The 12,924-nt window shown below is 48.7% G+C and overlaps 4 protein-coding genes and 1 non-coding gene across 5 annotated transcripts; 4 read left to right on the forward strand and 1 right to left on the reverse strand.

The window, feature by feature from the left end:
* Positions 1-1,059: 1,059 nt before the first annotated feature.
* On the forward strand, positions 1,060-2,216 carry BDV37DRAFT_278070 (lactoylglutathione lyase GLO1; the record flags this gene model as incomplete). Its single annotated transcript, XM_032085938.1, has 4 exons — positions 1,060-1,093; positions 1,156-1,191; positions 1,252-1,962; positions 2,041-2,216. The coding sequence occupies 4 exons, from the start codon at positions 1,060-1,062 to the stop codon at positions 2,214-2,216; spliced, it is 957 nt and encodes a 318-aa protein (XP_031947057.1).
* A 236-nt stretch (positions 2,217-2,452) lies between these two features.
* On the forward strand, positions 2,453-6,084 carry BDV37DRAFT_82856 (transcription factor domain-containing protein). The gene is made up of 8 exons (XM_032091294.1): positions 2,453-2,775; positions 2,860-2,942; positions 3,095-4,066; positions 4,117-4,325; positions 4,378-4,510; positions 4,564-4,788; positions 4,860-5,015; positions 5,079-6,084. The coding sequence occupies exons 1-8, from the start codon at positions 2,689-2,691 to the stop codon at positions 5,935-5,937; spliced, it is 2,724 nt and encodes a 907-aa protein (XP_031947058.1). The 5' UTR covers positions 2,453-2,688; the 3' UTR covers positions 5,938-6,084.
* Positions 6,085-6,260: 176 nt separating this feature from the next.
* Positions 6,261-6,333, forward strand: BDV37DRAFT_t14. The gene has a single exon. It is a non-coding gene; the product is annotated as a tRNA-Thr (tRNA).
* Positions 6,334-8,124: 1,791 nt separating this feature from the next.
* Positions 8,125-9,792, forward strand: BDV37DRAFT_82907 (uncharacterized protein). The gene has a single exon (XM_032091296.1). It carries the CDS (start codon positions 8,332-8,334, stop codon positions 9,622-9,624), a length of 1,293 nt encoding a protein of 430 aa, XP_031947059.1. The 5' UTR covers positions 8,125-8,331; the 3' UTR covers positions 9,625-9,792.
* BDV37DRAFT_82906 (calpain-like protein) lies at positions 9,793-12,913 on the reverse strand. The gene is made up of 7 exons (XM_032091295.1): positions 12,327-12,913; positions 12,077-12,263; positions 11,755-12,019; positions 11,440-11,700; positions 11,286-11,391; positions 11,036-11,227; positions 9,793-10,968 (listed from the first exon to the last, which is right to left on the reverse strand). The coding sequence occupies exons 1-7, from the start codon at positions 12,756-12,758 to the stop codon at positions 9,961-9,963; spliced, it is 2,451 nt and encodes an 816-aa protein (XP_031947060.1). The 5' UTR covers positions 12,759-12,913; the 3' UTR covers positions 9,793-9,960.
* Between the last annotated feature and the right edge of the window lie 11 nt (positions 12,914-12,924).

Consider the following 12,924-nt stretch of genomic DNA (forward strand, 5'->3'; position numbering starts at 1 on the left):
GTCCCCTTCCCTATCAGGCCACCGCCTTTGCTCCCAAACCGGTATAGCCCTTGGGCTCCAGCTCGATTTACATACAAGCATTTGTCAATAATCCAAAGTGTTCCTCGAATACCATCATGTTTAACTATCAAATCCCACGGGGAGTCCTACCATTAACAGAGTTTAGCCCCACAATGCGAAGATCAAATAGTATCACTCGGGTTGAGTCATACTCATTTGTGATGGCATTATATATTGTGCGCTATGATCTCGCATCCATTCCACTCGAGGGCTGCGGCTTGAAGTTATACGAGGGAACGTATTTAGGGGCTTGCCTCGACGCGTGTCTCAGAAACATTCGACATTTTATAACTCTCTTATTCTTGTAAGTCCGATCCTCGGACATATACGCCAGGCCATATCTAGAGGCTCAGAGCTTGATGCCCAATGTTTACCTAGTAGCTGGCCAAATCCAACTATGTAAATAGAAAGCATAAATCGCTGGGCCACTTACGGGCCGTATTCGCTTGATCGGTATCCAATCTCTAGTAATTGATTGGTGCTAGTACTTACTAGGTAGCTCAGATTCTCTAGGTATAGGTAATAATCACGTGCAATTCTATACATTATCATTTTTCATTTTCAATCTTCAGCCAGAAGACAAATCACAAGTTTAGTGAATAAATTCAGAAACAGACGCTGGTACTTCTTCTTCATATACTCTAGTCTAAAAGTACTTTGTTGAATAAGTTCCCATCTTACGAAGACCATACTCAATGGAGTGCAATAGCGTCATAGGGCGTCCCCACCTTGTCCACTTCAAGTTCTCTCCCCTCACGCCGCTCACTAAGCAATAGTAACACCGCACGTATTTTTTTCTCTTCCCCCTCTTACCCCTCTCCCCATGTTTGCTTTTCGTGCTCTTTCTTCCTTTCGAACATCCTCTTCCAGGGTCCTCAACCTAAGGTTTTCTATCTTATCAGGTAGGTCACCATGCCAAAGCTTAGGCTAAGATTTACCCCACTGGTGGTCTTCAGCTACTTACAAATCGATGCAGGAACCAATAGATATCTCGCAACCATGGCGACGGATACTTCCAAGTATAAGCTCAATCGTTAGTCGGTTTCCAATCCATGGAATGCGAATGAAAGGCTGACAATGGCTCTACCGGAACAGACACTATGCTCCGGGTCAAGGACCCGAAGAAGTCCCGTGAGTATCCTTGCATCATGGTGTCATTGCTGGCTTGAATACTGAAATATTCTACTCCAGTGGAATTCTACAAGTTCCTCGGACTTACTCAGATTCAACAACTCGATTTCCCCGAAAACAAGTTTTCGCTCTACTTCCTCGCGTACAACGGCCCCAAGTCTCTGCAGGGTGACCGTCACTGGACGGACCGCCACGCTGTTCTGGAGCTCACCCACAACTATGGCACAGAGAATGACCCCAACTACAGCGTAGCCAATGGCAACACGGAACCCCATCGCGGCTTTGGTCATATTGCAATCTCTGTTGATAACATCGAATCGGCCTGCAAGAGAATTGAAGACGCTGGCTATCCTTTCCAAAAGAAGCTCACTGAGGGGCGCATGAAGCACATTGCTTTCGCCAAGGATCCTGACGGTTACTGGGTCGAGATTATCCGTCGTCAGGACGAGGATGTGGGTACGACGACCGATACCGCCAACTACCGACTCAACCACAGCATGCTCCGCGTGAAGTGCGCAGAGACCAGTTTGAAATTCTACCAAGAAGTCATGGGCATGACCCTTTTGCGAACCTTTGAGAATAAGGATGCAGGCTTCAATCTTTATTTCTTGGGATACGCTGCCGGTAATGCCAAAGTGCAGGAGGACGCCAAGAATCCCGTGGCTGAGTGGGAAGGTTTGCTCGAGCTCACCTGGAACTATGGAACGGAGAAGCAAGAAGGTCCTGTCTACCACAATGGTAATGCTGAGCCACAAGGATTCGGCCATATCTGTAAGTGACCTTCTCTTTGCCGATGTCATCATAGAGCTAGAAGAGCCCTTACCACTGACACTACGATACTTGGGGTAGGCGTTTCTGTTGACGATCTCAATGCTGCCTGTGATCGCTTCGAATCATTGAAGGTGAACTGGAAGAAGCGGTTGACTGACGGCCGGATGAAGAACGTGGCCTTTGTGCTGGACCCCGATGGATACTGGATCGAAGTGATTCAGAACGAGGCACTTAAGCGCACCAGCAATTGGTAATGTCACGCTAGCTGTTGAGCTCTGTAGATCAATGTTCGTATAACGGGAGCGTTCGTGTAACTATTATGTATACATGTTCAATGTCTATTGAACGTAAGACATTGCACTGGATCACCTGAGAGCGGGAAATTTTACCTCAGGGTGGATAGTGATGAGTGTTGCGTCGAGTCTCATAGGGCAACTCTGGGGTGCAAGTGGGGCCACTCCCCGCCCAGTCAGAAGCCATCAGCTCCCATCGTTCCCAGACTTCCCCAGGAACCAAGGACCGAACAGCTTTTTGCGCGGCCATGCTGGGCGACTTCATCATTCCCACAAATCTTGCTATGGACATGTATTCTGCTAAGCCATCCTCTGTAGATGTCGGCTGACCCATGATTTCTCTTCGTTTTGTGAATTAGCCGCCCCGGTTGCTTCTGAAAACCGGAGAATATTTCGTCTCCCCCACGCTTCCCGCCACACTACTACCGGTGCGATGGAGCCTCTGACAGAGAAGCCCAAGAGGGCGCCTCGCAAACATGTCACTACGGCATGCGTTCCTTGCCGGGAGAGCAAGATCAGGGTATGGTGGCCCTCATGTTCAAGATGTTTTCATCGATCATCACATGACCTATATTGTATCCAACAACTGACGGCTCTTGACTAGTGCGACGGAGCTACTCCGCATTGCCATAACTGTGAGAGGAAAGGCAAAGATTGTAAATACCAACACGGCGATGACAAACGGAAGTATGTTCAGCTCATCTTATGTCTACTGCTGGTCAATTTTGGAACACATTTCGTGTCTTGAGCACAGCAGATTTCGCGTTCTCGAGAAGGCAGGCAAAGCTTGTGATCTATGCTCGCGCACCGCAGACAGGCGCTGACTAGCTTTACTCCAGGGTGTCTCTTCGTGCTGCCACAGAGCTATTTTCTGCCAGAATAGATCAACTGTGCCAGTTCATTTATGACCATGGCCTGGAACCGCCCCCAATGAAACCTGAGGATGAGGCGGGGGTTAATAGAGTTTTGGATACGCTACAGATCCCTCGCGGGCTAGCGAAGAAAAGAGACACTAGCGTAGCTAATGAGATAATCTCTCTTCCGCAAAAAGCTGTTGCGCATTCACCCGCGCACAGCAGTCCCTCAGCTATGCCGGATGCAAATGAGCGCGCCCCGGGGATTCCTTCACCGCCACAGAATGCGTTGTCTAACCAAAAACTCGTCCCTTCAGCTGAGAAAGGTCGAGATACAGTAAATTCGTTCGGGATCAACTCGATTCCCACCAGCCATTATGTTCCTGCGAATTGGGGTTTTACACTTCCAACGGCGGAGAGCTTGGACACGATCTATGCCAATCTAAATGATGGTACTAGTCTTTCTCAAGAAAACAGTCTTAGTCCAGAAAGTCTGCAGTTGACTCCAGATATGCAGCAGCAGCCCGGAGAGCTGCTCAGGCAAGCGCGTCACGATAGAGAGTATGAATCAGACAGCGGCGACGAAGATGAGGCGGAGAAGGACGTTATCGAGCAAATTTCAAATCGCATTGGTACTCTAAAAATTGCGGGCGATGGTCACTTACGCTTTTATGGAGCGACATCGAACCTCAATCTGGTAGACGTTTCGGCAACCCAACAGCGCCAACGTCCTGATGCGCGCACAGTCCGCCATGATGGTCAGGATATCCTGAACCATTTACGAGTTGGACAGCCCGTTGATCAAGCACTTGAAGACCATCTTGTGGAGCTGTATTTCACTTGGCAGAATACAAGCACCTATGTGGTCGATAGAGATATGTATATGATTGCTAGATCGAAGTGGAGGAATGAGTATGATGACACGCCATTTTATTCGGAAGTTCTTACGAACGCGATGTATGTTCCATGTTAGACACCCGGCGGTATGCAGACTAACGAGAAGTTAGGTGTGCCATTGGAAGTGCTTTTGAAGCAAGATATCATCCTACATTCATCACTTTTCCCAAATCTCTGTCAGAGTTCTTCGCAGACAGGGCGAAAGCGCTTCTAGAGATTGAGCTGGACTCTCCCTGTGTTGCCACAGTACAGGCGCTTGTAATTCTGAGTTGCCATGAAGGGTCTGCGAATCGTGATGCTCGTGGGTGGCTGTATAGTGGTATGTAGGAAATGCTGATAATCGGAGGCATACAACGCTGATGCTGGTTTAGGGATGTCCACAAGGCTTGCGTTTGACCTTGGACTACATATTGACATGACACCATATGTTGAGAAAGGAGAAATAGGAGCCTTTGAAGCTGACGTGCGGAGAATAGCTTTCTGGGGAAGTTACACTGCCGATCAGTATGTTTGCTTGACCCGTAGCGTCATTTCTCAAATGTCTGACATTGTTATAGTTTCTGGGGCTTTTATCTAGGAAGACCATTTCGAATGAATGCGGGAGACATCACCGTCCCGAAGCTTGCGTCCAATTTAGGCGCAGAGAAAGAAAGCACATGGTATCCTTATGGACTTCCATCGAAATCGGACATCCTGAAGCATGGTCTAAGGAATCCAAATGAATTGATCAGCAGACAATTTGCCGTTCTGTGGGAGATAATCTCACCCGTTGGTCATATTTTGTAAGCGCTCAATTCCTTGAAAGCATGGTATATTGCTATTGGTTTTCATCATGTGTATTAACGCGGTGCAGGTATGGTTGCTCCGATATCCCTCGGCATGACCTTCAAAGGTTGTGCCATAGGGTAACAGATGACTTGTTTGCCTGGAAAGCAAATTTGCCATCTATTCTGGATATTAAACTTGATAACGACACAACTCCTCAACTCCCCCAACTTCTAATGCTTCAGTATGTCTATGCGTTCTGTCGGAATAAAAAGATCTTTAAATACATAAGCTAACTTGGGTGCAGTATGCAATACCACCAAATTGTGATTTTCACGCATAGACCGTGGGTTTCGAAAAGTTACATCCAGCCGCGCGCTCCTCGTCAGGGACCGGGCTATCACCATGCTCGGCGAATGTGCATCGAGTCTTCGACGGCGATCGCACGGCTGCTCCATATCTACGAGAAATCCTATACATTCCGTCGCATGAACAACCAAGTCGTGGCCATTATATTTAGCGCGGCTTTGATGCTCCTTTACGTCACAATTTCAAACACTTCCACTTCTGGCAGAAGCCCCAACGATAACAACAATAACAATGCAGAAATGGTTGCTTACTTGAATCTTTGCTTCCGTGCATTGGACGAACTGGGCCAGTCGTTTGAAAACGCCAAACGGACCCGTGACTTCCTGGTCAGTCTACAACGAAGGTGGCAGGCCCATATGCGCAGGTCAGGTTCAGCTTTGAAGCGCCAAATAAGCAACCGACCATCATCGCAACATCTAGTAGGCATCGGCTCGGACGCAGATGCTTCCAGGAAGAAGACACGAATCACTGCTCCAAGAAACCAACTCAACTATCCAGTCTCTGTGACAGCGACATCACAGGGTACTAACGCCATTCCTAACCAGCTGCAGCCGCAAGCGCAACCTTCTGGGCAACATCCTCTCGACACGACTCAGCAAATCGGGGTGCCTGGGGAGTTCGACTGGATTCGCAATTCTGACTTGCAGTTGCTTTCGGGAAACTTTGGAGATAGTAGTTTCTCCCAGCTTGGTAACGTTAATACCTTCGGGGAGGACCCTACATTGCCTAGTCTTTCCGACATTGAGCCCTGGTGGGATACTCCAGGTGGGAACACCTTCCCGGGACCTTCTTTATAGACATTATAATATAGAAAGTAATACGTGTTGTCATATCTCTCGACATGGTGCTTGATCTCAAATAGGTTGCAGGGCGTATATAAGCGCATTGTATTTCTGCGCTTCTTTTGGGTTTCCAGTATCGGTGCTATAACATCCTCTATAATCAGGTTCCTCCCTTGGTCGTCCCTAGAGTTTTAGAATAAGGGTAAGGTGGTTCTTCGGCCGCGGCCTGTGCTTCAAGTAATAATTGCACAAAACATGATGCTAAGGCGACGTGATAAAATTCCCATCTGTAGCAAAGTAGATTGTATATGCTTAATAAACTAACCTTTCCAAGAAGAGCTCCTATGGCTCAGTTGGTAGAGCGCATGACTAGTAATCATGAGGTCCGCGGTTCAAATCCGCGTGGGAGCATTCGCATCTCTTTTTGCTGTTTCCCTTTCTTGCTATCTTGTTTTTACCGTCTCAATCGCTCTTTGGCGCCTTTGATCTCACTTCTCAGGATCTCAACTATCATTGGGTTGGTTTGTTGGTTAGCATGTCCCGCGATTCCCCTTCTGCAACATATTATCCACCACTCATAGCACTGCTCTGTCCAGCGGCAGACCACGTCTCAGAAGGGACTTCACGCTGCGCGACTTGCTTCTCAAAGCCTTCTCGTGACCCCAGAAGCATGTCTGACGCATGATATCGACTATACCATGACCCTGTCGGCGTAGGACTGAGCGCAGGGAACAGTTCGCCTTGCCTCATGGTCACCGTATGTAAACATGAGACAATCACCCATCTTTGCCAACGACGAGTCATCCCCAGGGTAAAGTCACTTGTAGCTTTTCAGTGGGCCGACTGCGGCAAAGTGGAAGCCACCTCGCACGGCCACCGCAGTAATCTAAACCACACGGCGCCCATCGTCAAGAGGGTCTTGCCACGACCAGGAGGGTATTCGGCTCCGGACCAGAACCACAATTAGGTTGAGTACGAGGCCCCCGAGAGTTCGTATTCGGAAAAGGCCCGTTCATCGCCATTTTCCTCTCTTCATCGTCATCGTACAACTCCCCCAGAGTCAGCAGGTTGTCTCCCGGACCCGGATATCGCAGTCTAGTAAGATACTCGGGAAACAATTCCGGTCCATTCTTCCCAGGCGATCGAAGTATAGAGAGGAGCGGTGATGAGAACGCATCAAAATATTGTTTTTGGAGTAGCTAAAAATACCCCTTTTCGCGCGTCAAGCAAGGTGAGCAAATCCTGTGGGGAGGCCCTCGCCACGGTACGACTACTACTAACTGTGGTTGTTGATGCTGATTGATAACATCGGGCGCAGCACTCGATTAGCGCCGTCCAATCACGGACCGGCTCGATCGCTGCTACTGCATTGATCATCTGTGCTTCTGTAAGCGCTAGCATTGATTCTCAAGAGCCGCCGATGTGGATGCCTAGGGTGCCTACGTGCACGGGCTGGAGGTTCGGCTGGACCCAGTTGAGGGTTGAATAGTGGTAGTGGTGCGCGGGTTCTTTCGTGGGGCTGGGGATTGAATTTCTCAGACCTGGACGACAATTGATTGTTACGATTGCGGTGTCTGGATTAAAACGGTTTCGGTGGTTTTATGGTGTGGTACCGGACTAGAGTCCATGAATAAAGAGCCCGGTGGTAGATGGATGATTACTTTGTATGGTTTTGAGGTGGGGACGGTGGTTGTGTGATACTGGGTCTTTGGTTAGTCTCGGGTCATTGATGTTGGGGGTTACGGGTTGCTTACTTTGAGGATATGTATCCGTTGTTACCTACGGGAACTGAATGACTGAGACAGGAAGATGAGACGAGTCTCGTGCTCTTGTAAAAACCGAATCAAAGACGTCGTGTGACAGGCGAAGGGATAGCAATGCGCAGTGCATCGCTGCATGTCTCGTATACAGAGGAAGTTCGGACCGAACGAGCGGTCGCGGGAACTTTCTTTCGACACGAGTATTACTTTCAACAGGCCATAAAGGATGGCGGAGGGTGCAACTGTTATATACCAGAATAGAAATAATGGACGTTGTTGTTGTGATAAGAGTCCTGTTCCATGGATGGGACCAGGGGAATGACTTAATAAAACGGGATGATGTAACTCACTCTCCGTTGTATGCACACAAGGGGACTTGCATTCTTCTGGTTTTCATGCCCCTTGCCGATCGCTCTTGGAATCTTCCTAGAACCTTGTTACCCCTAAGCAGCGCCTCTTCTCAGGGTTTATTCGCCTGTGAAAAATACGCTAGCCTCCGGCTGGGCAATGACCCTCTATATCAGCTCAGCCTCTTCTCCCAAGGCGTCCCGGTTCGTTCGTCTATTTATTGTGGTGCTGAACCCGTTTTATTTTATTTTATTTTTGAACCAATTCATGCAGAGAGGATTACCTCAAGATATTGTTCAGTATGGCCGACCCACAAGAGTCTCTTGTTGATGTTGTTAAACAGGACAAGTTTTTCGACATCTCAGACGATCAGTTCCTCGATCTCTTAAAAAATGCCTTTAAGGCTGAGCTCAATCATCTAAAGAATGCAAGTCCCACCGTGGAATCCGGTGCAACGAGGAATTGGGAGTGGACACCATCACAGAGAATCTTCGGGGAGGATTTCCACGAAGTGAACCGAACACTAACCAGCATGTTGGCCGTCAAATGGGTCATTGCGGGGGAATATGAGACGTTCACAAGTGGCCAAAATAACAGGAAGCTCCAGCGGGACTCTTTCAAGGATCTGCGGTGGTTCTTTCTCTCTCGATTGCATGAACCAGATGATATCTATGCTCTTATTGTTGCAATTGCCATTGACGATATCGGGAAGGACAAGGCTCTTGCTGAGGAGGTGGGAATCCCGGAAAAGAATCACGGGGAAGTGCTACTCAAAGCCGTGGAGAGGGGGTTAGTGCCTGCGTTGGAAACCGTCACAGACCAAGTCAGGAAAAACAATATCGTCCAGAGCCTGAAGATCGGCGCGAAACTTGATATTTCGCAAATAGTCCAGGGGGAAACAGTCCCGCACAGCATGCTTGCTCTGAATGATTGCCAGAAGCTTCACGAAGCATTCAATATCAAGGCTATGGTAACGTTTCTGGACGTGGGAGGGGCTGCTGCGCATAGTGACCCGCGCGGATGCATTGTGATGACGCAACCGATATTCAGTCACTACATGAAGACGATCGAGCTCTTGGATGAATATCGCAAGATGGAAAGCCCCGACTGGCCTGAATGCTACGACAAGTATCTGGCTTACCGTGCTGATATTTTGGCGGCCGATGGGTTCGCTTCACTATCTACCAGCAACTCAGAAGACCGTGCGCTTCTTCGACTTCTTTGTATGGGACGAGTGGAGACCAGGGCACAGGCAGAGCAGTTTCGGACTGCTTTTTCGAATTTGCCATCTTCTGCAAAAACGGATTTGGTGAAGGGACTGAGTGTAAACGGCATTGAAGATGGTACCGCCATTCTCCCCTACTACGCACCCGGTATCCTGTCAGAGGTGCTGAGGGATGTACCTGAAGGAAAAATTGTCCAGTACCTGAAAGCCTTCATGCACTTCCTGGCTGGAGTGTATGATGGCTCCAAACCTGAGCCTGGCAAGCCGGGTGCACTTGAGGAACGTGACTTGGCCCCGATGCAGGATATGGTTAAAAGCCCCGAATTCAAGGAACATCCTGAAATCTTAACGAGGTTCAACTTATCATAGAGGGCGTTCAGATGATGCTTGTTTACTTTTCTTTTCATTTTGTTGTCCTAGCCTTCGCAGGGCCTCTTTTGCGCTATATTTGTTTAACGGGGTTGAAGAAGTTGTCCTTGGGTATGGGAAGTTAATCGCCTGGTTTCATGACCTGCTGATGCTATTGAATTATTACTGGCAAAATATGGCAATGAGATGATGATAATGATGATGATGAAAAATGAATGGTCGAAGAGCTAAAATAACAATCTATTCACGTGGTGGCTCGACTCGGGAAACACCATTGCTATCAATCGCTAAGACGCCAAAGAAAAATCCCGATTTTGATTACCCAAGATCATAGAATTAGTTGGTTTCCAGTCGACTAAAGGATGCACTCTTCAGGGGATCGTCCATATCAAGCGCCGCACCAGTGTCTCCCTCAGATACGGAACGGAATACTTCAAGCGACAACTGTGGATCTTTGGAGTAGACCCGCAAGCCTACGACACATACGGCATTCCAAGGGTCACTGGTGGTCTCCTCCAGACAGCCATTGGATATCAAGTGTGCAGGCTTCGGCTCTGCTGGCTCTTCAGGGGGCATATCAAGGTCAGGATCAAACTCGAATCCCTCCAACATGTCCAGGTCTTCATGGTACGACGAGAGACTTGAGTACGTGGAGTCTAGAGTCGACTGTCCTGGCTGTCCTTTCCCGGTGATCTCGGCTTCGGAAACATGAACCCCGTTGCACTGGATGATCGGCACACTGCCATTCCTTGTATGCTTTGTACCAAAGCCATCACCTGAACCGCCGCCCAGTTCTACCGGAGACTGTACCGGGCCGTCAGTGAGAATCTGCTCGATGGCTTTGTTTCTAACAGCGTTGCTATTGTTTCTTGCAGAGAGCCTCTCTGTCATTCTCTGTTTCCGGGCAGTCATCTTCTGTTCCCGAATCCATTCTTTTTGCAACTTTTTCCTGGTAGCCTCGATCTGCTTCTGTCTCTCTGCTGCCTTGCGACGATTTTCGAGTTCCTCGCGTGCCCGCTTCTCATCCTCTGACTCGGTTACCATTCCCTTGGCGTGTGCCAGATCGTAGGAGAGACCGATTTGGACGAGTTTCTCTCGCTTGATCGGTGCTAAACGGCTTACCGCTTCCTCGGTCGATTCCATCTCGCCGTTTCTGTACGCCGTGACTTTCATCAGTACATGGTAGCGGCCAGGCTCGAGATCGACTTCTGCGTTCACGGATCGACTGATCAGGTGGCTGCTTTGGCTGCGCACCATGTAGTCATCTTCACCTTCCTTTTGCACCCGGAACTTAAGGACGAAGCCGTATTCACCAGCTAGTCCCCTGAAGTAGCGCGCGTCCAACTTTTTCATGTTAGCGGGGTTTCTTGCAAGCCATGTGAACCAATGCAGCCTGGGTGCAGGAGCTTACTTGGGAGAGGACAAGGACTACTGGGCCTGCTTGCGTCACGTTCACCATGAATTTAGTGCTGTGGTAGTCGGCAGACCATGGCACATTCACGGTAGTCCATTGTTGTGCGATCGACCATTCGGGCCCAAATAGACGGGTGCGATCGAAGTGCTGATACTTTTTCAGAAGGTCGTTATAGGAGATCCAGAAGAACTGTGACATATGTTGTTTAGCATGCGTCCAGTAGTATGCCAGATTCGAGGAACCATACACCATCGTTACCGAATTTATGTCCTAGTTTTTCCATCCACTCAGGTGTCCATTGCTCTGACCCATCACTCCATGCGCCAGTCCATTCTTTCTTACCCCAAGGGTTCCTAGGTTGATCAGCTAGGGATGCAGTGTCATAATCTCGGATAGATTACCTTAGACGAAGCAAGCGCTCTCCATCAATTTCCTTTGCCTCCATAATGGAGTACGAATGGTTCTCGGATATACCCTTCCTGTCTCTTGGAGGGCCGCGATACTTCGGGTCCAGCCAGTTAGAGAACAGACCGGTACCACAACCAAAGAGGAACTCTTTGTTCACTTTCATAAGCTCTTCCTCCCAGAACCTGTCTTTGTCTAGGATGCTGCTCGACAAGATCTCGGAAGTAACGCCGCCAGTTAAGTCTTCAATAGCCTCCCTGCGCAATGTCAGTTTCCCATAGGATCCTTAGATAGGGAACAAAATCACTGACCCTACAAAACCGCCTTCAATGGCTGAGAAATCTCCATGGGCTTTTGCATAAGCCTTTTCAAGCAATGGCAGCCAAGTTTCGTTGTCATCTACACACCGGGCGAAGTACAGAGCTCGCGATCCAGTCTGCCAGACCTTGCGATACTCTTCTTCTGTATCAGCCCGATTGATATCGTCCCAGATTGGTCGCTCATCTACTGATTCATCGTAGTCGGCCGCTCGCAGGTACAATTTGTCATCCACAATACATTGTTGCCATTCACCATCTGAAAAGTGTCAGTGTCGTTCACATCAGCAAATGATTGACAGAAGATATGACGTACCTCGATAGAAGACAAACCCATAGACACCGATTTTCTCATCCCGGGCTACGCAAATCTGCTCAATCAAACCATTTTTATTGCCCATTGTGCAGAGGGCAGCCATGAACCAACAATCACCATCGCGACCTTGGCGCACGTCGGAAGCAGTTGGTCCATTCACAAAGAACCGTGGTTTCTCAAATATTTCCTAAAACCGCCTGTCAGATCACAGCTACCTTTCGATCGCAGCGGCATGTACTGCATAACTTACTGTCACCCGCTTCACACCCCTTGGGCGCATCTCCATATTTTCCTCCTCGAGCGTATCCAGGCAGTTCCTCTTTCCTGACTTGAGATCAACTTCTATATCGAAATGCGGATCTGTATATTTCTGGTTCAGTCGCTCGCACTCTTTCACAATGCGATCGACAGCCCGCCGACATTCTTTTCGGGCTTCCTCATAGGATTTGCCCGCATCTTGGCCCTGGATAACACCTTTCGGTACCCTCTCTGCTTTGGTACGTGCGTAAGGATTATCGGGGAGTACAGTATAGACTCTCCCCGGGAATTTCGAATTAAACTGATTCCAAAATTGTCGCAGGGTTTCCTGCGGCGTTTGACTTGCCCTTCGCTTTCGACCACCTGAGCGTGTTGAAAGTGGTGGAGTGAAAACCATGTCGGTAAGATCGTCGTCGTGGTCCATTTTTGCGGGCCTTTTCTGCGCCCTACTGGGGAATGGTTTCAGGCGGGGTTGTGATGAGTTTGAGATTTGGTGGCAGCATCGAGGGTCACCGATACTGCTAAAGAGATTTTATACGTCAAATGAGACTCTTTTCAGCTCGTAATCCAAGAGAGGTTTAAAAAAAAAA

Source organism: Aspergillus pseudonomiae, assembly GCF_009193645.1.
Source record: "Aspergillus pseudonomiae strain CBS 119388 unplaced genomic scaffold BDV37scaffold_2, whole genome shotgun sequence".
Classification (NCBI taxonomy): Eukaryota; Fungi; Ascomycota; class Eurotiomycetes; order Eurotiales; family Aspergillaceae; genus Aspergillus; species Aspergillus pseudonomiae.

Coding starts and splice junctions, on each gene's coding strand:
- BDV37DRAFT_82856 (XM_032091294.1), top strand. CDS start 2,689: ATGGAGCCTCTGACAGAGAAGCCCAAGAGGGCGCCTCGCAAACATGTC. Junction 4,789..4,859: donor TCACCCGTTGGTCATATTTT/GTAAGCGCTCAA, acceptor AACGCGGTGCAG/GTATGGTTGCTCCGATATCC. Junction 5,016..5,078: donor CCCCAACTTCTAATGCTTCA/GTATGTCTATGC, acceptor ACTTGGGTGCAG/TATGCAATACCACCAAATTG.
- BDV37DRAFT_82907 (XM_032091296.1), top strand. CDS start 8,332: ATGGCCGACCCACAAGAGTCTCTTGTTGATGTTGTTAAACAGGACAAG.
- BDV37DRAFT_82906 (XM_032091295.1), bottom strand. CDS start 12,758: ATGGACCACGACGACGATCTTACCGACATGGTTTTCACTCCACCACTT. Junction 11,701..11,754: donor ATTGAAGGCGGTTTTGTAGG/GTCAGTGATTTT, acceptor GACATTGCGCAG/GGAGGCTATTGAAGACTTAA. Junction 11,228..11,285: donor ATAAATTCGGTAACGATGGT/GTATGGTTCCTC, acceptor CATATGTCACAG/TTCTTCTGGATCTCCTATAA.